This window comes from Solea senegalensis, linkage group LG6, assembly GCF_019176455.1.
Source record: "Solea senegalensis isolate Sse05_10M linkage group LG6, IFAPA_SoseM_1, whole genome shotgun sequence".
Taxonomy (NCBI): Eukaryota; Metazoa; Chordata; class Actinopteri; order Pleuronectiformes; family Soleidae; genus Solea; species Solea senegalensis.
In genome coordinates, this window is record NC_058026.1 from 4437803 (window position 1) to 4461401 (window position 23599).

At 41.2% G+C, this 23599-nt stretch overlaps 1 protein-coding gene across 1 annotated transcript; it reads left to right on the forward strand.

Annotated features, from left to right (window-relative positions):
* Positions 1-2723: 2723 nt before the first annotated feature.
* nfil3-5 (nuclear factor, interleukin 3 regulated, member 5) lies at positions 2724-12953 on the forward strand. The gene is made up of 2 exons (XM_044028938.1): positions 2724-3241; positions 8939-12953. Exon 2 carries the CDS (start codon positions 9493-9495, stop codon positions 11359-11361), a length of 1869 nt encoding a protein of 622 aa, XP_043884873.1. The 5' UTR covers positions 2724-3241; positions 8939-9492; the 3' UTR covers positions 11362-12953.
* Positions 12954-23599: the final 10646 nt, after the last annotated feature.

Here is a 23599-nt window from a genome sequence, read left to right on the forward strand (position 1 = left end):
TTGTCCTAAATGACACCTAAACACCATAGTATAGTATGTCATCCGAAATCAGTCAAAAAAGTCATGGTATAGTATATCGTCCGAAATTTGACAAAAATGTCACAGTATAGCATGTCATCCAAAACGAGACAAAAATATCATATTATAATATGTCGTCCAAAATGAGACAAAAATGTTATAGTATTGTATGTCGTCCAAGATTAGACAAAAATGTCATAGTACAGTATGTGGTCCAAAATGAGACAAAAATGTCATAGTATAGTATGTGGTCCAAAATCTGTCAAAAAAGTCATAGTATAGCATGTCGTCCAAAATTTTACAAAAATGTCATAGTATAGCATGTCATCCGAAATCAGTCAAGAAAGTCATGCTATAGTATGTCGTCCAAAATGACACAAAAATGTCATAGTATAGTATTTTGTCTAAAATTTGACAAAAATGTCATAGTATAGTATGTTGTCCAAAATGAGACAAAAAATCATCATATACAGTATGTTGTCCAAAATGACGCATTTCAAAAAAGTCATAGTACAGTATGTCGTCCAAAATGAGAAAAATGTCATAGTATAGTATGTGTCCATCAAAGTCATACTATAGTATGTATGCTGTCTCTATAATAACTCAAAAATGTCATAGTATAGCATATGTCGCCTAAATTGACAAAATGTCATAGTATATTATGTCTTCCAAAATAGACAAAAATGTCATATGTCGTCCAAAATCTGACAAAAATGTCCTAGTATAGTACCTCTTCCAAAATGTCACGCTATAGTATGTTGTCCAAATGGGCACCAACGAGTCTAAGGATTGCAGTGGGCACTTGTTCCACCCAGGGCTTGAACCCGGCTCTGTTTCTTCAAAGGCAAGAGCACTAACCACTACACCAACCTTGCGGACACAAACTATAGCATGTTGTCCTAAATGACACCTAAACACCATAGTATAGTATGTCATCCGAAATCAGTCAAAAAAGTCATGGTATAGTATATCGTCCGAAATTTGACAAAAATGTCACAGTATAGCATGTCATCCAAAACGAGACAAAAATATCATATTATAATATGTCGTCCAAAATGAGACAAAAATGTCATAGTATAGCATGTCATCCAAAATGAGACAAAAATGTCATATTATAATATGTCGTCCAAAATGAGACAAAAATGTTATAGTATTGTATGTCATCCAAAATTAGAAAAAAATGTTATAGTATAGTATGTTGTCCAAGATTAGACAAAAATGTCATAGTTTAGTATGTCGTCCAAAATGAGACAAAAATGTCATAGTATAGCATGTCATCCAAAATGAGACAATAATGTCATATTATAATATGTCGTCCAAAATGAGACAAAAATGTCATAGTATAGTATGTCGTCCAAAATAAGTAAAAAAAGTCATAGTATAGTATGCCGTCCAAAATGTCATACTATATTATGTCTAACGAGCACGAACAAGTCTTAGGATTGCAGTTCCAGGCAGGGCTTGAACCCCGAGCTGTTTTTTCAAAGGCAAGTGCATTAACCACTACACCAAGCTTGTGGACCTAACTTATAGCATGTTGTCCTAAGTGACACCTAAACACCATAGTATAGTATGTCATCAGAAATCTGACAAAAATGTCATAGTATAGTATGTCGTCCAATATTTGACAAAAATGTCATGCTATAGTATGTCGCTGAAAATGTTATAGTGGTGTGATTTGACACCAACACATCTCATACTGCAAAATTACAGTATGTTGTCTTAAATGACACCTAAACACCATAGTATAGTATGTCATCCGAAATCAGTCAAAAAAGTCATGCTATAGTATATCGTCCAAAATCTGACAAAAATGTCATAGTATGTCATCCAAAATGAGACAAAAATGTCATATTATAGTATGTCGTCCAAAATGAGACAAAAATGTCATAGTATAGTATGTCGTCCAAAATCTGACAAAAATGTCAAAAATTTTTACTTTTGAAAAGTAATAGCACACCCTCCCAATTATCTGCACGTTTTGATATGGGGTGTGTGAGGGTTTTCTCAAAACTTTGGGAGGACTTACGTGCCAAACTTTTGGGCAGAAGAAGAATAAGAAATGGAATAAACGCGGAAGAATAACAAGAGATGCTTGCACTGCAATGTGCCTTCAGCAGCAGGCCCTAATAACGTCCTTTCTGGCATGCAGAGGCCACCATAGTTTCCTGATGCAAATGAGAAAAGGGAGGAGTCCTCCATTTGTTACAATCTGTAATTAATATTAGCATATTTTACAATATTTAATTGGATAAGGTTCTTATGTGCACTTTAGTGCTTGTATTATTTGTTTCCTATTTGTTTTCCTATTTCCTAAAAAAAAAAAATGACATGTAATATTGATGTAAAGTGACATACAACACAACACACTGACAATAAGTGACATATTTACATACATAAAGGCTTTTATTTCAGTTTTATTATAAGCGGCATACAAATTAAATGTATCGTTGTCGTTAGTTAATAAGTGTTTATTGTTTCCAAATGACTTAAAAGTGCCATTTAAATCAAATGTATTGTTATTATTATTATCAGTATCAAGGTCACTGGATTAAAAATACAATATTGACTTTGTTAAGTGGGTTATTGGAGATTGTGTGGACGACGTGCTGTTACATGTTATTAATAGTCCTGGGTGTCTCAGACGCATGGTGTCTGTGCCTGCGTATGTGTATGCGCATCCTTTTCCTTTGTTAGAAACTTAAGCGCTCCTGGGGAAGAGATGGCTTCACATGGCGGAGGAAAAGCTGGAGGTGTAGAGGTGGAGATGTAGGTGGAGGGGCAAGGAGACATGGTTTAGTAATACACACACACACTCACGCGCGCGCACACGGATAGAGTGTGGCGAGGAGACACAGAGGACATAAACGTGACGAGGCAGCCTAAGAGCTGTTATGCAACCGCTGACCTACTAACACATATTTCTAGAAAGGGAGCCGGAGAAACTAGAGCAAAGAGTCCGACGGCACACAACACACAGGCAGCAGAGCCAACAGAGACCCGCACCGCCTTCACCCGAACCACACGGACCACGACAACTACCGACCACAGCGGCACCGACAGGGAAAAACGGAGAAGAGGAAGAAAGTTTTGTCATTTTTCCCCCGTTTTTTTTTGGGAGGTTTCTTCTGAAAGGACAGGGAGCGGAGGAAACGGGAGCGAGCCAGCTTTTGTGTCGGGGAAGCCAGAATCTTTTTTTCTCTCCTCCTCCTTCAGGACAAAGGTATGTTTGAGTGAGCGCCTTTGTCTCCGTCTGTGTGTCTGTCCGTGTCCCTCTGTGTTTTTGGGTTAAACATTGAAGTGTTTCAGCTCTCTGTGTGTGTGCGTGTTTATGAGGACATGATGCTTATGGCCGGGTATTGTTCACATGGCGGCGGCGGACCCGCGCGACCGCCCGTGACTTTGAGACGCACGCGGCTGCTTGTGTTACAAAATAACTGCGTTTGCTACTTTTGTTGCCGTTTTTCTTTTATTCTCCCTCGCTCTCTCGCTTTTTTTCACTATAGTAGGTAAATGCTTAGCGGGGCTTACAAGGAGGAATAGAGAGTCTCACTCACTGGTTACCCAACACATGTACGTGTTCAATGTCAAGGCGAGGTAATTTCACTCATGGTGGAATGCTGCTGTTGGAGCTACTGCCTCTGTTTTGTCTGGTTAATGCAGACACACACACACACACATACACACACTAGCTCATGCACGTGGCGTGCTAATGTGTGTTTAGTATTATATATATCTTATATATTATATACATGTATATGTATATATATATATATAATAACTGCATGTAATCCTCATTCTTTGGGAAATTTAAGTAATCTCTTTCAGCTAATGTAAGCATGAAAATGCATTAAGGGATTGGTTCCCTTTCGGGAAAATTGTGTTTATAATATTTTTTATTATTATGGATTTCTTTTTACGTTACATTGTAATTAAAACACTTTAAATGAAATGAAATGTGTTAGGTTAGAGTACAATTTCAAAAAATCCCATGCGTAAATGTCCAAAATCATTCATTTATAAGAGCTAAATTGAAGTGAATCAATTAAATGCAGATATTTATGTAAAAATGTTGACTGGTAGTTCCCACGCCTCAAAATAATGACATTTTCAAATATTTGTATTGCTCTACAAAGCAAAGATATCCAGTTTGCTGTCATAGAGGGAAACATATCAATAAAGTATATTCAAATTAAATTGAAACCATATAATTGGTCTTTATTTTTCCAAACCAATCATCAAATGGTTGTTAATTAATAATGGCACAGTAATCGATTAATGTTGCGGCATTAGATACTATTGGGTAAAAATATGTATAGCACTGTGAACTTGAAGACTATAATGCTCATGTGACGACTGAACCTCACATGTGCAGAGCCTTTTGCCCTCAGGATACATCACTATCACATAATAGACCTTCAAGTTCCACGTAAGAAAATAAGCTAAACGATGATTTGTGATTTTTATTCACAGTGTTGCTGGGTGGTTTTCTTATAACTCCTGAGGTGTGTTAAGTAAAGCACAGAGCTTTGCTTTGAGGGAGTTGGAGGGTATGACATAACCAGGCACAGCAGGGAGAAGCAATAAACTGCAGCTCTCTCCTGGGACAGAGAGCCTGTAATTGATTCCCGTTCACACCCTGTGCTTTGCTTCCCATTATTCATACCCATATTAACACTAAATACTCATCTCTGAAGCACGATAGATATTTAGCGAATGTCCGCGTTGGAATATCGTGAGCTATACGCGCTTTGATCTGTGTTGTAACACAGCTGCTTTAGTGTATGCGAGCTATTTATAACCTCGCCGTGTCCTTCCCCACCATAGAAAAGTGTGGGGCTGGAAAAAAAAGCAGAAGTGATGCTAAACCAGATTCAACAGGCTTTCCTGTTTCGTACAAAGCACGTCTCCCAAGATCCTGATGAGGTTCTTTGCGTGAGTTTGTTGTGAAATTACAACAAGTGAACATCCAGGATGTGATGCAATGCACGGAAACCCCTGTCTGGCGAAGGCAAGGCAGGCAGAGTTCTGGTGAGGACTTAGTCCGCCTGCTGCCAGCTGGTCTGGCTTTCAGAGCGACTGCATTGCTCAGTCCCCACCAGCTTTCCAAATATAGGTCAGACCTGTAACTGGGTATATGGGGCAAGTCGTGGACTACTTTGACAACTCTGTCTGAAGAACACAAGACTCCAGACTCATGCAGACTGAAGTAACTTCAGCCGTTTTGCCCCACTTTGTATCAGTATGTTTATTTAATTGTTTCTTTTGTTAATCTATGAGTAATTGTGTGTAAAGATGTGGTCACAAGATTTAACTTAAAAAAGCATCTTTTCACCAACATTCAAATAAAAAAAAATATAAGGAAAAACCTATTTATTAGATTAAAAGTCTAAATGTGTAAGCTTTTCTCTTATCTGTTCAGTATAGTACAAGTTGAAGGGCTTTAGTCACATTCCTATAAGGAAGTGTTAAGTGGCACACAGTCGCATAGGTCTCAATGACTGACCTGGAATGTCTGGATTCCTGCCTCCGACTTTTGTTTCTTGAGGGCAAAATGGAGGCTACTTGCTGGGGCCCCTTCCACGTGTGTGGTGTTGGATCACGTAAGATGGAGGAGGGGAAAAGGATGCCTTGTGTTTTACTCACACTTGCCTCAGAGGGGGTCAGAGGTGAGACATTCCTCCCTGAGCGGCAAGTGCCTGGGAACTATACTTCCTCACTGTGTTTTTCTCAGTTAAAGCACAGAGCAGCTGCAGTGAATCATCCATTTTAATGGAGAATTAACCTTTTCGCAAAGAGCCAATTACACCGTGCACCTAATGCACCGGTGTCTTTCTTCACCCAGTGTAGATCTTTACTTTCATTCAGGGAGAATAATGAAAGGGGAGATTTCAGGCATTCATTGCCACTAACCTGTAGCTCCTGCCGCTATGTTATACGCATGTGTTACACAAGCTTTGTGCTCTACAGCGGGAGAGATTCAGAGCACGTACGTTATGAGGAACAGCAGCAGCCCCTCCCCATGCAGTCCTGAGAGGGAGACTGTTATGTGTGAATTTGGCTGCAGAGATGGGTGTGTGCTCTGACGTCAGTGCTATCTCCCTGTCTCTCCCTATCGTTTTTCATCTGCCACTGATGCATTTTAGTTACGTGCTGCATAAGGCGTTGCAGGGTTTCCAGAGTGAGCGAGGTTTAATGTTGCATGAAAATCACCGGGGCTGTCGTAATGCGATTTTTTTATGTGTGTGTTGGGGCACATGGTGTCCTCAAGTTTGTCTCTTTTTATTCTTCCTGCTGCAGTTTTGTGTACATTTAAAAAAAAAAACCCAATCGTCCTTATGCTTCCTCCCTCTCTCACTTCTTTCTCTTGCTCTATTTTTAGAGTGTACTCTAATACTCTCTTTCCCTCTCTTGCCCTCCCTCCCATGCAGTCCCACTGACCTATTTTATGGCGCACCGTCAAAGACAGGAGCAGTGTTTACCGCTTAGCATCGTTTCTAGGTCAGTGGGACAGCGCAGACGTATGCATGCTTCCTTCCCACCCGCCTTTGTTTCTCAACCCCCCTCCTCTGCAAGTCTTCAGGAAAATGATTCAGGTTTGTGGGGGGGACATGGGGGCTGACTGACCCCCACATTTTTCCACATCTGTTGGTGGTTGTGTCCAAATGCCCGTCTGCTTGACATAGCTTCACTCTGGTAAAAGAGGCGAACATGAGATGGAAGAGCTCTTGTTCTCAGCCTGTTGCCGATGTAGACTTAGCCCCAGAGTTACATTATCACAAGCTTGGGTAAATATATAGTTAATTATTCTGAGCTGAGCTGCCATCAAGGTTACGTGTTTTTTTTTCAAACTTAGCTAACGGTGTCATTGACTCTAAAGCAGTTAAATGTAGTGAGCAGTGTGGAAAAGACATTCAGTGTGAAGTATGTAAGTGGTTTGTGATATGGGAACAGTTTAGCCACTGCAGCGTGTTCAAAGTAAGCTGATGTGAATCATTCTTGATCTACTAGAGGACTTTGGTTCCACTTCTTGTGAAACGTAAGGGTGTGTTTTCTCTCGCTCTCTCCTCCTCTTGATGTTACAGTTTAGAAACAAAAAGTCAGTGGAGATTCTTTGTTTCAGATTTTTTTTTCTTCTCTTGCCTGTGGCGTGTCTGGCCACAGTTTTCAGGTTTCGTTATACACACAAGAACAAAACAGTTTGTTTTTCCAGTAACATCAACAGGTTCTCGTGCCCGGGAATTACTTAACCTACAAAATGAAACTGACTTGACCGATTGTAAACCACATATCGTTTTGTGCCCTACATTATAACAATAACTGCTGACAGCATTTGCAAATTTAAGACACATTTAAACAATGCACAGCATTCTGTCATTGTAGATTTTTTGAGAGGTCAAATTTTTTGATGCCCTTCTTCAGTAGCATGACACAAATTCTTAACATGACCTCTGCCTCATTATGTTACATATTTATTACTAGCATTTTTAATAACTGTATTTACAATTTGACAATTTAAGTTAATGTGATTTTGCATCAGTGATAACAATTACCCTTAAAACACCAGAGAAAGATCAGCATTATACAAACTGGTGATGCTCAAGGTTCATTTTTGTCGAGAAGAAGTGTCGCGAACTAAAAGTGACACCAGCGGAGTCATTGTTACACACACAGGCACAGTGACCTAGATTACTGCATTCCCTGTGTGTGTTTGTGTGCATGTGTGTGTGTATTGGAAATGTCTTCATGTTTGTAATGGACTCCGGGGCTCAGTGTAATGATGTGTTATTAATTAGAGTATATCAACGGTATAATGAGCAGCGAGAGAACCAGAGAGGTCAGTCCCAAAACAAGCACAGATGTAGTTATGACATAACTCCAGAAGGCTGTCGACATCCTTCCGCACTGTATTCTGCATTGTTGTTAACTTTATGCTGAAAAACCTGTTGGGTGGGCGAAGCTTCCCGTTGAGCTACGATGTTGACACAGCACAGGAAGGCTCAGCAGCTCAGTCAGTGTAACTGAAGACAGTGCAAGCTACCACATAAGAAACCCAGCCATTACAGCTGCAACGGAGATTCCCTCCCCTCCCCAACACGGTGTAACACAGATGTTTGTCCAGATGTGTCGGTAACCCTGATGGATGCCGAAATCCAAACGTGTGGAGCACTATTTTCACTTTGGTCCACTAGTCATTAATCTCAAATCAGTAAATAATTTTTTTTAAAGTTTACATAAAATATTGACCCCCAAAATAGTAACATTACTGTACTATTATTAAATTAAATTAAATTAAATTAAATTAAATTAAATTAAATTAAATTAATTTGATATATAAGATAATTCAAACCCAAATCTTAAAAACCTGTTCCAGTTCTAACTATCCAGCCTAGAAAAGGATCAGACAGTTTGTAACCACTAAGCTGTCTAGCAGAGGGCACTGTGAGTGTAGCTTGGCTTGTATTCATGCCTTCTTTACTTTCTGAAGAAGGACACAACGTACTTAGCGGACGTGTTTGTTTTTGAATGATTTTATTTATTTATATCAGATCATTCAAATGATTCTGAACATCAGTTATTTTAGCACAGTCCTACTTGGTCCCTGGTAATGTCACTGCCGCAGTAGAGGCACCGAAGCAGTGTGTTCATTCATGCGCAGCCTTGTGTGCTTGTGTGTGTACTTGTGTATGCTGCTGCTCAGAGCCTGCATCCAAGAAAACAAGATGAACATGGTGTGAACATTTGTTGTAGTTTGAACTGCGATTAACAGACTGTGTTGATCTCATACCGTAGAGGTCACACTAAAGACACTCAAATCAAAGCTTTGCATTACAGTTTATAATGTAACTCTTATTAGAGCTTACCAAAATATCAATCTAACTCCCTCTCCTCTTTTTCTCTCTCTCTTTTCATAACCCAGGTAGTGGTCAGCAGACAGCACGACCGACTCTTCGCCCTCAGGGAGCCCTGAAGTACACAGCTTGACCTATATCCTGTGTAAGACACTGAGAATAACACAACAAGAGGCCTGGCAGACATCACAGTTCTGCTGAAGACTGAGGAGACGCCAAAACACTCAAAATCACCTCGAGCAAGTCTCCAAAAAAGTCCTTTGAACATTGCATCAAGTCAACTGGACGACACTCAGCTTAGAATCTCAAGTTGTGGATTTTTTTAGGCTATCCGCACACAACACAAGTTCAATGGTTTTTGTGGAATTCCACCTCTTTTTAATCTTCCTTGCTAATTTAGACACTTGAATGTTTTGATTCTGAAAAGCAACGCAACAGAAATCAATGAGGCTTTTCCTTCAAGGAGCACAAATACCTCATCCAGAAATTTTTGCTGATCCTGCGACATAGGTCACACTGCTTACCAACAAAGCGGAAGGCTCTTACTGTATTGTTCTACATCTTTTCCCTCCCCCTTTGCCCTTTGCTAGAGTCACACTCTGGCCCCCAGCTGGGAAAAACCATGGAAAGTCTCAGTCTGCACCTCTCATCCACCAGCAACAAAAATAACATGGAGATAGACAATTTTTCTTCCTACAGTGGAAGCATCCCGTCCCCTGGTCCTGACGATGGAGCACGAATCAGCCGCCAGGGTAAAGGTAGCAAGTCTAATGTGACTTCCCGTCGCAAGAGAGAGTTCATTTCTGACGAGAAGAAAGATGCTTCCTATTGGGAAAAACGGAGGAAGAACAATGAAGCAGCCAAGCGCTCAAGGGAGAAGCGTCGCCTTAATGACATGGTGCTAGAGAACCGGGTCATGGCACTGAATGAGGAGAATGTTCGTCTGAAGACAGAACTCCTTCAGCTCAAGTTGCGTTTTGGCCTCATCAGCACAGCCTCCTACATGGAGAAAAGCCAGCAGATCTCCAACAGTGCTGCTGCAGCTTGCAACACTGGTAGCAATGGTAGCAGCACCCCAAATGGTAACACCTACCTCTCAAGCAGTGGATATTCCAGTGCATCCCAGGTGATGCTGAATTCTGATTCGTCTGAACCTGAACAGTTGAGCCATGGTGAACGCCACACCAACCTCCACAACTACTCTCCCCGGGGCTCCATCTCAGATTTGTCTGACGCCTCCTCCAGGGACAGCCCAGAACCGATGGACTACAAGGTAAAGAAGGAGCCCTCGTGTATGGAGATGGCTCAGCTAGAAAGCAACGGGATTCCCGATGGGCTTGCTAATGGGATACCAAATGGAATGCCAACTGGGGCTTACCATGACAACCACAGTCCTCTGGTTTCCCCTCACCAGCAGAGCACTCCAATGGCTGAAAGTGCCATGGACTACCAACACCACCAAAGGCAGCAACAGTGCCACATGGAGGCATCCAGTCCGGCCCCTCAGGCCACCTCTGCTCAGCGGAGCGTCATCTTGTACCGCTCCAGCAGTGGTTGTTACCCTATGGAAAGCCAGAGGTCAGAGGACCAGCAGGTCCAGCAGAGCAGACCGACTCAGAATTGCCAGAAGACCCCAGCCTCCAAGTTCTCTGATTGTTCACAGACCATCACAGAGGTCGCAGAGAAGCTGGAGAGGACAAAGACCTTGGATTCACCTCAGTATGAATATGCCGATGGTTATGACGAGTCTGTAGAGGAGATGCAGCAAAGGTACAATCCCAATGATCAGCAGCAGCATGACACCCGTCATCATTACTGCTACCAGGTTCAGGAGAACCGTTCTGAGCATTCAGAAAGCCACCAGAACCCCTTCGCCCCTGATCTGATCCACAATACTGAGGAGGGCAAGTCCTCCTTTGCGCAGCACAATGGCTACCTCAACACACTCGATGAAGAGCCCCCAGTCCTCACCTATGAGGGAGGACCTCAAGCGAGTGGCTTCTACCAGGAGACCTCCTCGAAAGACACTTCCTCCAGTGATGGGGACCCCCGTAGCTCTGACAAGGAGGGCTCCACAGATGATGAATCCCCCTCCTCATCCTCCTCAGACATTAGCAGCTACCACCAGAAGATGGTGGAAGCTATGAGTTCACATGGAGAGTACCAAGCTGAGTTCAAAGCTACAGCTCTGCCTCACAAGCTCCGCCTCAAATACAGAGCCTTCTCAAGTGGGGCATCAGGAGCACAGGTAGATGGCCCAGTCAACGCCTCCATGTCCCCCTCACCCACCTTGCCCCAGCACCCTTACTTAGCTCTACCAAACAACCCTCACAGTAGCCAGGCCAGTGGGGAGAGCAAAGAGGTGGAGAATGAGACTGATTATGCAGAAGAGGATAAACCTCCTGTGAACGAGAGAGCAGAAACGAAAAAGGACGGCGGAATTAAGGGATCCAGCAGCGGGAGGGGTGGACGAAGTAAGAGGCGAGATTAGGGACAAAATAAGTGCAACTCAAGCATTTTCCTTTACTACGACTAACTAATGGACATATGTCACCACCTTACATGACAGAAATGAAGCCACACATCTGTGAGGTGTAGTCAGGTTGTGATTTCACCATCCAGTTTCACTGTGTCACCCATTCCCCTTTCCCTTTATTCTTTCCTACCTCCCATCTGTCCATCCATTTAAAATAATAGGTCTGGGATATTTCCTTTGTGAAAATGATGAATAATATATAATGATAATTCAGTAATTGATTGTTGGAAACTGCATTGGTGGCTAGCACGTGTTTACTATGGCATTTTGGGAACATTCCTTTGACCAAAGATATACATCCTTCCATGTTTGGCAAAGACTGAAATTCTTCCTCCCTCTGAACACATCCGCACCATCTGATCTTTCACCCTTATTATCATCCACACACAAGCCCTCCTTAATTCTGAAGCACTTAGATTGTATATTACTGTGACATATAAATTTGCATATATGGAATATATATTTTAAGAACAAAAACGTGGTAAAAACTACAAAAAAATTCAGTAGTGGGATATGGAAGATGTTAGACTAAAAAAAAGGTGATCAGTTTGTTCCTGTCGAGACACCATGTACAGCCCTTCTTTGACTAGACGATGCCTCAAAGATTAATTCAAAGTATGAGCCACAACTTGTTTAAAAAAATAATAAAAAAAGTAAAAAAAAAAAAAGGTACACATTCAGGTGATCCAAGCTGTTTGACGCTGAAAGCGTGTCCAAACAGTCTAGGCCAGTTATTGTCGTATCAAACGAGGCTATGCAGTCGCACGTTGCTGTTGGCAAAACCTGACAAGCACAAGGCGAGGCCTTGTTTGCCAGCCGTTCAACAGAGATCAATACGTCTTTATTTTCCAGACAGGTCGTCTGTCTAATAAACAAAATGGCTCTCTCATCGCAACCAGCGTAGCTGCTCTCTCTCTCTCTCTTTCTTCATAAGGTGCCTCTTTATTGTGTTGTCCCTCGTCACCTCATTGGCCGACGTCTTAATGATCCCACTCACCTCTGCACTGAGTTGTTTTAGCTACAGTAGCTGCAGTAGATCACACAGTCTGTACAAGTGTAACTGTTTTACTTCCTGGTGCCTGCCTCTGGTCACTATGTATAAATGTAAAGTTGTCTCTCTATCTCTTGTATACTGCTGTCATTATTTTATTATTATTATTATTTTATTAATATTGTTATAATTTTCTATTGTATTCTGTTTTTTTTTGTTTTATTTGGATATTATTATGTGTATTTTTTCTGTCATCTTGTTGTGTCATTTTTGCTCTACACTCTTCCTGGTTGTGCTGTGTATTTACCCCCCACCCCACCCCGCTGCCCTTTGCCCCAGTTACCATTTGTACTACGTGTTACTGTATAACCTTTGCTGTTTGCCGGAAGGCTTTCTGAATTTGGAGAAAAAAAAGAAAAGGCTTGTCCAGAAGTGATAATGTATTGCTATACTTCGAGTGGATATGCAAAAAAATGGTTACAAAAATCAACCCGTTTTTGAACGTGTGAAAGATTCAAAAATGGGGGAAAGAAAATAAAAGGTTGTTGACTTTAAAGACGTCTCTGCTGAACTTTTTTTGAGTTATTCTTATGAAACGATGCACACACACAAAGCACAAATCCAACGGACAGACAGACAGAAACATCCCAGGCTGCTAGTTCAGCACAGCGCGAACCAACACAGCCAGTGAAAAAACATCAGTGCTTCACGCTGTTGTCACTTCAAGCCCACAGACTGCTGCCAAAGATCCTCCAAACTGGACTGAGCATCGGAACAGAATGCAGACTGCGTGGTTTTCAGAGCACAGGAGGGAATCTGTTGTCCGACGCTAACCTCGGCCTGGACGGTCACAAAATACACATGATTCCAATGTAAACAACAAAGAGTCTCTTCACTGGAAACCTAAAGCCCAGTTGTTGACTGAAGCAGAAAGGGGACTGAATTCATAAAACATGGTAAAACATTAGTTAGACTTCAATGACAGATTTAAAATCACATCTTAGTTAAATAAACTCAAACGCAAGAACAACTATTACAGAAAAGTAACAAAGAGGGAAAAGGTCACACTTAAAACCACATATTGTTACATCAGCGGAGCAGTTCCACGTAAGCAAAGTTGCAAAACGTGGTCCAGTGTTACCTAATGAACCAATGAGTCTTATTTGAATACAAAAAAAAGAATTCGGAGCAAGAGAGAGAAAGCACAGGATGCATTAAAGAGCAACAAGAAAAAACAAAAACAAGTTACACAACTGTCTTGAGAGAAAAGTGCATCAGGCTGTGAAAGTGAGGCAGCCTCCATCTGACCCTGCTGTTAATGGAACAAAGGAGCTGATGGGAAGTGAAAGCTGGCAAAGGCAGCAGGGCTTGCCACTGACATGGGTTACATAAGAGCCATTACAGCGAGCGAGGAGAGAGCCTATTAGATACAGGGAAGTTGCAATATGATGGACACGCACACACACGCACCCCAAAAAAATGTTAGGATGACCTAAATTGTCAACAAATTATGGAGAACCAGCAGAGCCACCTATGGGCATGTTTTTTTATTTATATTTTATTACCTCAGTGCTTCACGTTGTGCAAGTCTGTCACTCACTGTGACCGAAACTCTGGAAGCAGCTGACCACACATAAGGACACATTTGCCCCTGTTAACATGTTTGCCTTGCTCCACAACTGTGTTTTTTAACAAGGTGATATGACTGAGAAAACTGCCGTGCACTGTCCTTCCCTCTTTTTCCCTCCTCCAACCTTCCGCTCACTCTATCTCCCTCTTTCTCCCTCTTTCTCACTCATTCCTTTGACCAGCCCCCCCCTGTCCCAAACAATCTCTGTGCTGTAAAAGCTGCTTTGTGTTGTGCAGGGGCTTGTGAAAATGGGCCAGTAGAGAGAAAAGTAGGTCAGTGAGGAGGAAAAGGAGAGGATGGAGGAGAGGGAGGGGAAGGGGTGAGGTGAGAGAGAGAGAGTTATTCATAATGGAGGGCATAGAGAGAGAGAGAGAGAGGGAGGGAGGGAGGTTGGGTTACGTCACATGCCTCTACAGCATGAACTTGAGCAAACAACACAGAAAAAAAAAGCTCGCTCTCGCTCGTTGTATCATGAGGGAGGAGGTCACTAGAACACACGCGCGGATTACTACAGTGCATTAATTTGCTGTTGCATAAAGTTGACATTTACATAATAAAAAGCGACTCAAGATGTATTTCCCTTGTGGGCAATAAAGCACCTCGACAGGATTGTGCGTCTGTTGATGGTCGTAGATCACCACTTTCGCCATGTGTGTCTCTTTTGACACACTCGTGTTTGATTAATGTTCGAGAAATCTTGGGCGTGGTGTTTTTCACTGTGCACAAACATAGGGAAATTCAGAATGTAGACAGTGACTCATTGTGGTACCAGATGACAAACATTGGTTTAGATAATAAACTCCAGATATTTTAGTTTGACCTAATTCACCACACACACACACACACACATGGTCTAGTTTCCATGACTTCAGGGGACATTTCATTCACTTACATTCATTTACTTCTAACCTTAACCATAACTACTACTCACCTAACCCCTAAAATGTAATAATTCCTGTTTTGGGGACTTGAATTTCCCCATAATGTGTTATTTTGTCTGTGTTAACAGATTTAGTTCCCCACAACATGAGTAATACCTGGAACACACACTCACACATGTGTGTCTGTGCGTGTGTGCAGGAGAGGGAGGGGGGGAGTTGTTGGGCCGTGCGCCGCCTGCAGTGATCAACAGCCCTGACTGGTTATGTAACTGGGATGCTGCAGTATGTAGGTCAGCAGCACAGGGAGAGCCAGGGATGGGATAAGAGAATGAGAATGGAGCCAGGGAGTGTGTGTGTGTGTGTGTGCGTGCGTGTGTGTGTGTCAGATGCTGTGTTGGTATAAATGGGTGTGCGTGTGTGTTCGCTCCCACCTCTGAATTTCAGATTTAAGTCGCTTTAGCTCGTCAGGCTCTGATAGAGGATGTGCAGTTTGTTTCTTGCCAAGCATACGTCTAATACCACCACTCACTGCACAGGAATCAGCTGAAAGGGTGAAAGCTGAGAGGAGGACGAGGAGGTGGAGGAAGAGGAGGAGGAGGAAAGTCGATGCTGCAGACGCTCATTGCACAATGGAGCTTAAGCGTCCCGCCTTCAAACATTAGTTTGTTTGTCAGCGTGTACAGTTACATTATCATCATCTAATGTGAAAGATTGTGTAAAAACAGGTCTGGAAATGTCACAAAAGTTGATCAAGTCTTGATGCAAAGTATATTATCTCGATCATGTGCACGATAGACAAACACACACGTAAGTCTCTAATAAGGAATAACTCACACAGGAATGCAGTTAATCAATTATTTAGTACTTTGCACCATGAATGGACACGGAACTCACCAAGAGTCTCAAAGTCCCACCGGGTGAGCTACAGCAGAGCTAATAATAAACTTCACAGGCTGAATACATCAGTCCATGAGCATGATGCGTGATCATGTGAATAAACATGTCTTTAGTGCATTTACATGTTTATTTAAAAGAATCAGTGACGTCCAATGATGAGACGGTAAACGTGAGCTTTTTCCCGAGCATGTCAGAGAACTATGGTGGCCTTCACGTACCACGTGGGAGGTTCTTCTTCTTTTATGTTGTAAGGCTCCGTTTTAAAAACGACATGCCCTATGAAACCGAAAGTACATATAAAAAGTTTATTCTGAGGCTACAAAGAACAAGAAAAGTGAATACACACTTATGCCACCATATATTTGGATAGTATATTAATCCTTAGTGCTCTCACGGCACACCCTTGTTAAATTGCCATGGGGATAATAACACAACTCCTTATATGGACATCCTGGGTGTGTGTGTGTGTGTGTTTATAGTTTACACTACATCTTCATATTTGATGTGGAGTTAAAGTTGTGATTCATTTTAGTGAGTGTGATAATTGTACAGAAGTCACAAAAGAAACAGTTTCTATTTGATTTTTGCTCAAGCCAAGTGAACTTCGCACTGTGGCGTATTTCCAAATTTCACAAATTCAATCAGATTCTAAAAAGTTTGGCTACTTTTTTTGCACAGGTGTGTTCATATAGTTGGTGAAAATGAAGATTGCCTCCAGGTTGAGCTGAATGTGACACACTAGCCCTTTAAGTGTATCTGTACACTGAGGCCTTGTTGACTGAAGTCCAAATCAGATTTGTAAGCGAATCCAATCCGAATCTGATCTTCCTGACCAACTGTTCACATTAAATATTGCTGAGTGATCAGATCTGACCAGCATGTGTGTGTCCATACTGACATACTGTAGTCTAGTCTTCCACATGGACTTCTATAGTTACAGGCCACGCCCCAGAACAACAAGTAGTCAAAATAAAAAATAACAAAATGGACAACAGAAATCTGACACAGTGACACAAAAGACACTTTGAAATCCTATCTGCACGATCAAGATGTTCAGATTGAAACGGATCCGTACAAATCTGATCAGAGTCTCGTTCGAAACCACCTCCGTATATGGTTTGAATCAGAAAACTTACTAAGTAACGAAAACTAAATTTGAAAAAAAAAACAAAAAAACATTTGTGTTAACTAACTGAACCTGAATTGTGTATTTATAAAATTGTAGAGAAAATGTGCTTAGTTTTTGTCTTTGTAAATAATATTTCATATTGCATGAAGTGTATTTATTTTTTCTCTTCATAGTAAAATGTTAGTATGCACATTGTCTTGTAGACTGTTACATTTGATTCAGAGAAGGTTGTTCATTTGTACATTTTTAAAACGGCATCTTTTGTTGGGTTTTTATGACACACAATACTTGTTATGCCCTTTTTGAATCTTGCACCTGGCAAACACTCCATATTCCATATCCAAAAACAAACACTAAAACTAAGCATTTAAATAATAAAAACAAATAAAAAGTAGCAAACCTGCTCTTATAACTATATTAAAATAAACTCATTTTAAAAACAAAAAGTCAAAACTAAATTAAAACTAGGTCCTTGGTCCAGACTGCCAAAACAAAATCAAGCTTGATACAATCTGGATTTGCTTAAAAATCAGATCTGTGCAAACATGGCCTCCAGCTCACTACTGAAGAAAACAGAATTTTTATTTCACACACACGCCTGCAGGAAGTCGGTCACAGAGAGAGAAACCAGAGTGAGGGGGAAAAGCGACTTGTGTTGGACATGCTCGCTCACTCACTCACTCACTCACTCACTCACTCACTCCCTGCTGCCGCTGCCCTTTCACAACTCTGTGAAATATAGGGCCGAAAATGTAACGTGTGTGTCATGTACTAAAGTACAAATACTTTGTTACTGTACTTAAGTACAAGATTCAAATATACCACATGTGATAGAATTTGAGCAAAGGGCAAATCGTCCACAAAGGTTTTATTCAGGATATCAGCAGGCGGACACTCACAAAAGTGTGCCAAACAACAACAGCAGCCAAACGAGGTAGTTTTAGTATACTAATATAAAATAAACTAATACAACTACAATACAGATACGTAATTAGGGAAGAGTATTCGGGCCACATGCAAAAAAAATGCAACAGCATGAATTCTGAGAATAAATTCAGAATTCTAAGATTCTGAGAATAAAGTCTGAATTCTGAGAATAAATTCAGAATTCTAAGATTCTGAGAATAAAGTCTGAATTCTGAGAATAAATTCAGAATTCTAAGATTCTGAGAATAAAGTCTGAATTCTGAGAATAAATTCAGAATTCTAAGAATAAAGTCTGAATTCTGAGAATAAATTCAGAATTCTAAGATTCTGAGAATAAAGTCTGAATTCTGAGATTAAAGTCCTAATTCTGAGGAAAAAAGCCAAAATTCTGAGATTAATGTTTAAGTAATGTTTTCTCATGTAATCCAATGTAATAAAAAATGCCTGTAAAACCTGCTAAAAATGCAGTATAAATGTAAATAAGTGCAGTAAGTCATGTACTTTTACACTTTTACTCAAAGTAATATTGTAAAAGGCAACTTCAACTTGTACCACAGTAAGTAAGATACTTACTTTTACTCAAGTATCCCTTTAAGGTACTTTATACAGCACTGCCAGTACTGTATGACAATGTGAGGACTGCTAGGATCAATGACTGACACACGCACGCACGCACGCAAACACACACACACACACAATGGCTTACTGATACTCTTACATCACAACATAAAATAGGTCACAAGAAAGTTCTGCAATGCTGTTATGAAAGGAGGTCACTATGGAATAACTCCCTCTCTCTCTCGCTCTGTGTGTGTGTGTGTGTGTGTGTGTGTATTTGTGAGGAATGAATCAGCTCCATGTTATGCAATGCAAAACTACCCTGGGGTCCTATTACCATATCTTGTGCTACAGGAAGTAGCCTGTTGGTGTCCGTGCATGTGTGTGTGAGGGCAGTGGCAGTCGTGCTGACTTAAAAGCATCATCTGCTTTCTGTAAACATGATATCAAAGTCGGCGAGTGATGCAATTCGAGGAAGATGTTGAAAATCAGAACATAGTGTGTTAACCCTATGTTATGTTGTTTTTCTAGAGAGAGAACATGTCCAGTGTTGGATAAATAATACGGAGAAATAAACCTTAATTACACCTCTCATGTCAGTATGGTATTACGGAACAACCATTAAGTATAGTGTGTGACCAAACACACACCGCAACAGCAAAAAAACACACAGCGATAATTGTGATAAGACTTGTTTAACTAAGCATACATGTTAACACACAACTGTAGGTCAAACGAAAAAAAAAAAAAAAGAGTCTGACACAAGCATCCATAAAACCACAACGTATTATTTGTGCACTTCATTATCAGACAACGTGTAACGTGTTAAGTGGCGATTGAAAGTCATTTGTTTCCGGTCTTTATGTGACATCGCTGAAACGTCAACTCCAAATATGTCAAAACAATTCCTTAAAAAAGTGTTTTCTATGAATTTTATTATGAATAGAAATCCCCAGGGAGATATATGTATATATATATACATATATATATGTACACACATATACATATATGTGTATATATATATATATGCTTCATAAAATCAGAACATATGCTTGTGCTATCGCATATTCTCCATCCTATTTGAAACTCGACAGGTTTGACGATCTGTTGCCCAATGAAGAGTCACACTATCTCACTCTCTGATGAAATCCTATATACTGAGTGCAGTTTTCCTCAAAGCTGTTGGAGATTTCTGACTCTGCTGATCTTCCACGTAAAAAAGAAAAGAAAAAGATTCCTACTTCTGAGCTGTGTGTGTGTCTACTGTGCAAATACGTTTTGTGATACATTAGAGCACCATTAATGAACACAACACACAACACAAGCCGCTACATTGTTCGATAAATATTTTAACTGGGACGTCACTGGAGATCAATAAAGTTAATTAAAGAGGAAGTAGGCTACCTGCCTTTTTAAAGAACTCCGCAGACACGGCAGGCTCTTATACCAGGAAGCCATTAAGCATTCCACTAAATATTTGCATATTAGTTCTTGTGCAGTCTGGGTTTTACCAAATGTGGACAGTATGTTCCAACCTCTTGGTTCCAGATTCCCATTTTGAGTCACTCTTACCAGCATTACTGGCCACTCTGCTTGGAAAGGAAACTATAGTGGGGAAACACAGAGTGTGAATTTAGTGATAGGAATAATCTGTTTGGAAGACAGGAACTGGAATAGGCCTCGTTACATCACCCAAAAGAATCTGACCTCCTGTTTTGAAGCCTTAAAATTCACAATTTGGCATTTTTATAGGAGTTTGCACAGAGGTTCACAGACGTCACCTGCAATGAGGCGATGAGGCCAACTGTCAATCACAACTACTGTCCTTTCTGTGCTAGAGACGTGGAGGATACAGCCGTAGAAGATGGATGTTGTTTCATTTTCTACACGCTCTGATCACATACCCTGGTATAAACAGTAGAACAGAATTTCTCATTTTCCTGCAAGTACCACCAGAGGAAGCTCAAACGTACCTCTGGTGGTACGCGCACCACTGTTTCCTGAAGAGGAAACACAAGAACAGTTGAGTGCGCACATATGAGCCTTATGTTTAGATCATATAGACTTAAATAAGACCGAGCCAACTGTTTAGTCCACTTATCCACCTCGTGTTGACGCTTTACTACAGACACACACACGCACAGCAGCTACGACGCACTGTTTCATCATAAATAACGCCTCAGTCCGCATTTTCCACATTAGCAAACATTAGTGGAAGTCGAGCAGCTCAGCAGACGAGACAAACAACATGTTTGGAGCTGCTGCGGCAAGTGAGGTAACCTGCACTTCTTCACGGTGGTTATTAAGTGGATTAACCTCCTTTAGATTAGTCTCAGCCATTTCTCCCATCTGTCTACTGATACACCACCAACCAGTGCCGGCTCAAGCCTTTACGGGGCCCTGAGACGAATTAGATTTGGACCCCAAAACTTCAGCTCAACACTACTTAGATATTTTAATATCTAAAGATAACTTGATTTTTTCATGTTTACTGTTTCTCCACACACGAGCAGCTGCTCAATTCCCTTCTGCCTGTGTGCAAACCACCACAGGACACACACATGAAAACACACACCAATCTTCTCCCACTGACCTACTGCACATGTGTGCGTGACTGGACAGGCTCAAAATACACACACAGACAATTGTTCACATCCCACGCTGACATGTTACATGTTACTGTAGACACGCGCTCACACTGCGGCCTCAGCCTCACATGCAAGAAAACAACAAGCAACCGCACACTAATCTGCGATTAGTCGTTGGTCATTATTCTCGGTCGAGTGAACAGGAGACATGCGACTCGTGTACAGCGCCGACACCAGTTAGCGTACGCGATCGTTGGGGCCCCCTACGTTGAATCCTACCAAAGTAAGCTAGAGGAGTTGGGCTCATCTATACAACCAATCGTAAAATGAAACAGCTCTGAAGAGGTTGTGTTTGCTGTTCAGCTGTTCTCAGGGGCCCCCCGGCTGTTTCCTGGTATGCTCACCCTGTCGTCTCTGACTGTGTCACTGTGTGTCCCAGGAAGCAGCTCAGGGATTACTTTGTTTGGACGAAGAAGACTTAAAGATGAAAATGAGAAGAAAAAAAACTAAAAAAGTGCCAGAAAACTGTGGACATGGATGTTCTATGTGGAAAAACTAGATGATCTATGTTTTGTTTCTGATTTCCGCTCGTGTATGTACAGATTGCAGTTCAGATTCGAGCTTTACATGTTGTATTATTACTGTCTGTATTTTATTTATTTTTATTGTATTTTGCTGCTCTTTGAACCATGGAAAGGCGCCCTTAAATTAAAGGCATTATTATCATTAATATTATTACTATGTGTATTATAGTAAGATCAATACTTGGCACAGATGTGACATCATGTGATCATGAAGAAGCATAAAAACCTTACCAAGAAACTGGCTTCTTATACAGGAACAGATCTTGCTTTTCTTTCATGAACTGAATATTACAATAGTGCAATCCCTTATTCTGCCTGTGTTTGATGATTTTATACAATCACGTTTTATCCACTACTGTAAAGCAGCTTATCTATAAAGCACTTTGTTATAAACTCCCTCCATATGTGTTGACTCTGAGCCATACACGCTCACTCGTGTACAAAAACTGAGTTAGGGACAGCGGCCGTCTCGTTTTATGCACCTCACAAATGGAACAATCTCCAGAACATACTCAAACTAGACCGACTGGATTCCATTAACAGGTTTAATAGGAGACCATTTCCGCTCAGACTGTTCATGCCTCTCTTAGCACTTTTCTCTTGCCCCGCCTTCAACCAGTATTGATTGTTCTATAATTGTATTTTCTGGGCGCTGGTGTGTGTATGTTTTAAAAACACCGTCTGCTAAAACTGCAACAGAGCATCATCGCGAATGAGAATGTGCTCTTGAGGATATTCAAATTGTTTTTCTGGACCTGGTTCTGGGACTTCCTGATCTTTAACTTCTTTTTTGGTTTCAAGCTTAATTTCTTCCATTTAAAAATGATCTACAAAACACAAAATTTAATGTTAAACATATTGCAGCAGCCTGTCCGAGGGAACCTGAGGTGAACGGAGACTGATTTATATTCCGCTCTCGCATCACAATTCACAATTCATCATATGTTACTGGGTCTGTTGGTTACGCAGACTGGGTTCATATCAGGGAAGAGTCCCGATCTGACCCAGAGCCCAGAGCACGCTGGGAGTCGGTGCATAGGAGGACAACAAAAAAACAAAAAAAACACAACCACCAGTGAGAAAGAGAATCTGCTCTGCCCTGAGGGAAAAGTCGCAGCTTGCATACTTATTATCTACACATCTATTTAAGAAGACACACACACACTATGTATGTACACACACGTTTGTGCAGAATTCATAGTGAGGACGTAAACTAAATGCCTTTAACCCTAACCTTAAACATTACAACTAAATGGCTGACCCTGACCCTAAAACCAGAATGCAATCCTCCAAAAGGTCCTCACAAATAAAGGTTTGCCTGACAATTGGTCCACACAGCTGACTAAAGACCCTAAAACCAAGTCTCAACCGTGAAATAAAACAACTTTTAAGTGAGGACCAGCCAAAATGTCCTCACTCCCTCAGGTTTATCCGTCCATCTTCTACCACTTTATACTCCACATGAGGGTCACGGGGGAGGTGTTGTGCCAATCTCAGTTGACATAGGGCAATAGGCTGGGTACAGCCAGTCCTAAGGTTTATATGTTGTTTATATGGTCCCCATAAAGAGACACATACAAGAACACACACACACACACACACACACCCCCAGACTGTCATTGACCTCTATTCATTTTGGCAGCCGAACCACAGTGTTCTCCCTCCCAGATGCTTATCACTTGGCGTGTCGGCCCTTGGCTGGAGTTCCGGGACTGAACGCAGAGCCAAGATGTCTCCCATGGTTTCCCCAGCCAAAACCAAAGTGTCCTTCCTAACTCTTCAACCATAACCAGTTAATGTCTAACCTTAACCCAAACACAATTCAAATCTTAGACATAAACTGAAGCTCATCAGTAATGAGGACCAGGTTTTGGTCTCCATGAGGACTACTGGTCCTGACGAGGTCAGTGTTGTGTGCCGGAACAGATCTCCAACAGTATTAAACGTTGTGTTTATCAGTGTTTTCTGTAATCCAGTGTTTAGAAAAGACCGTTTTATTTGAAGAATG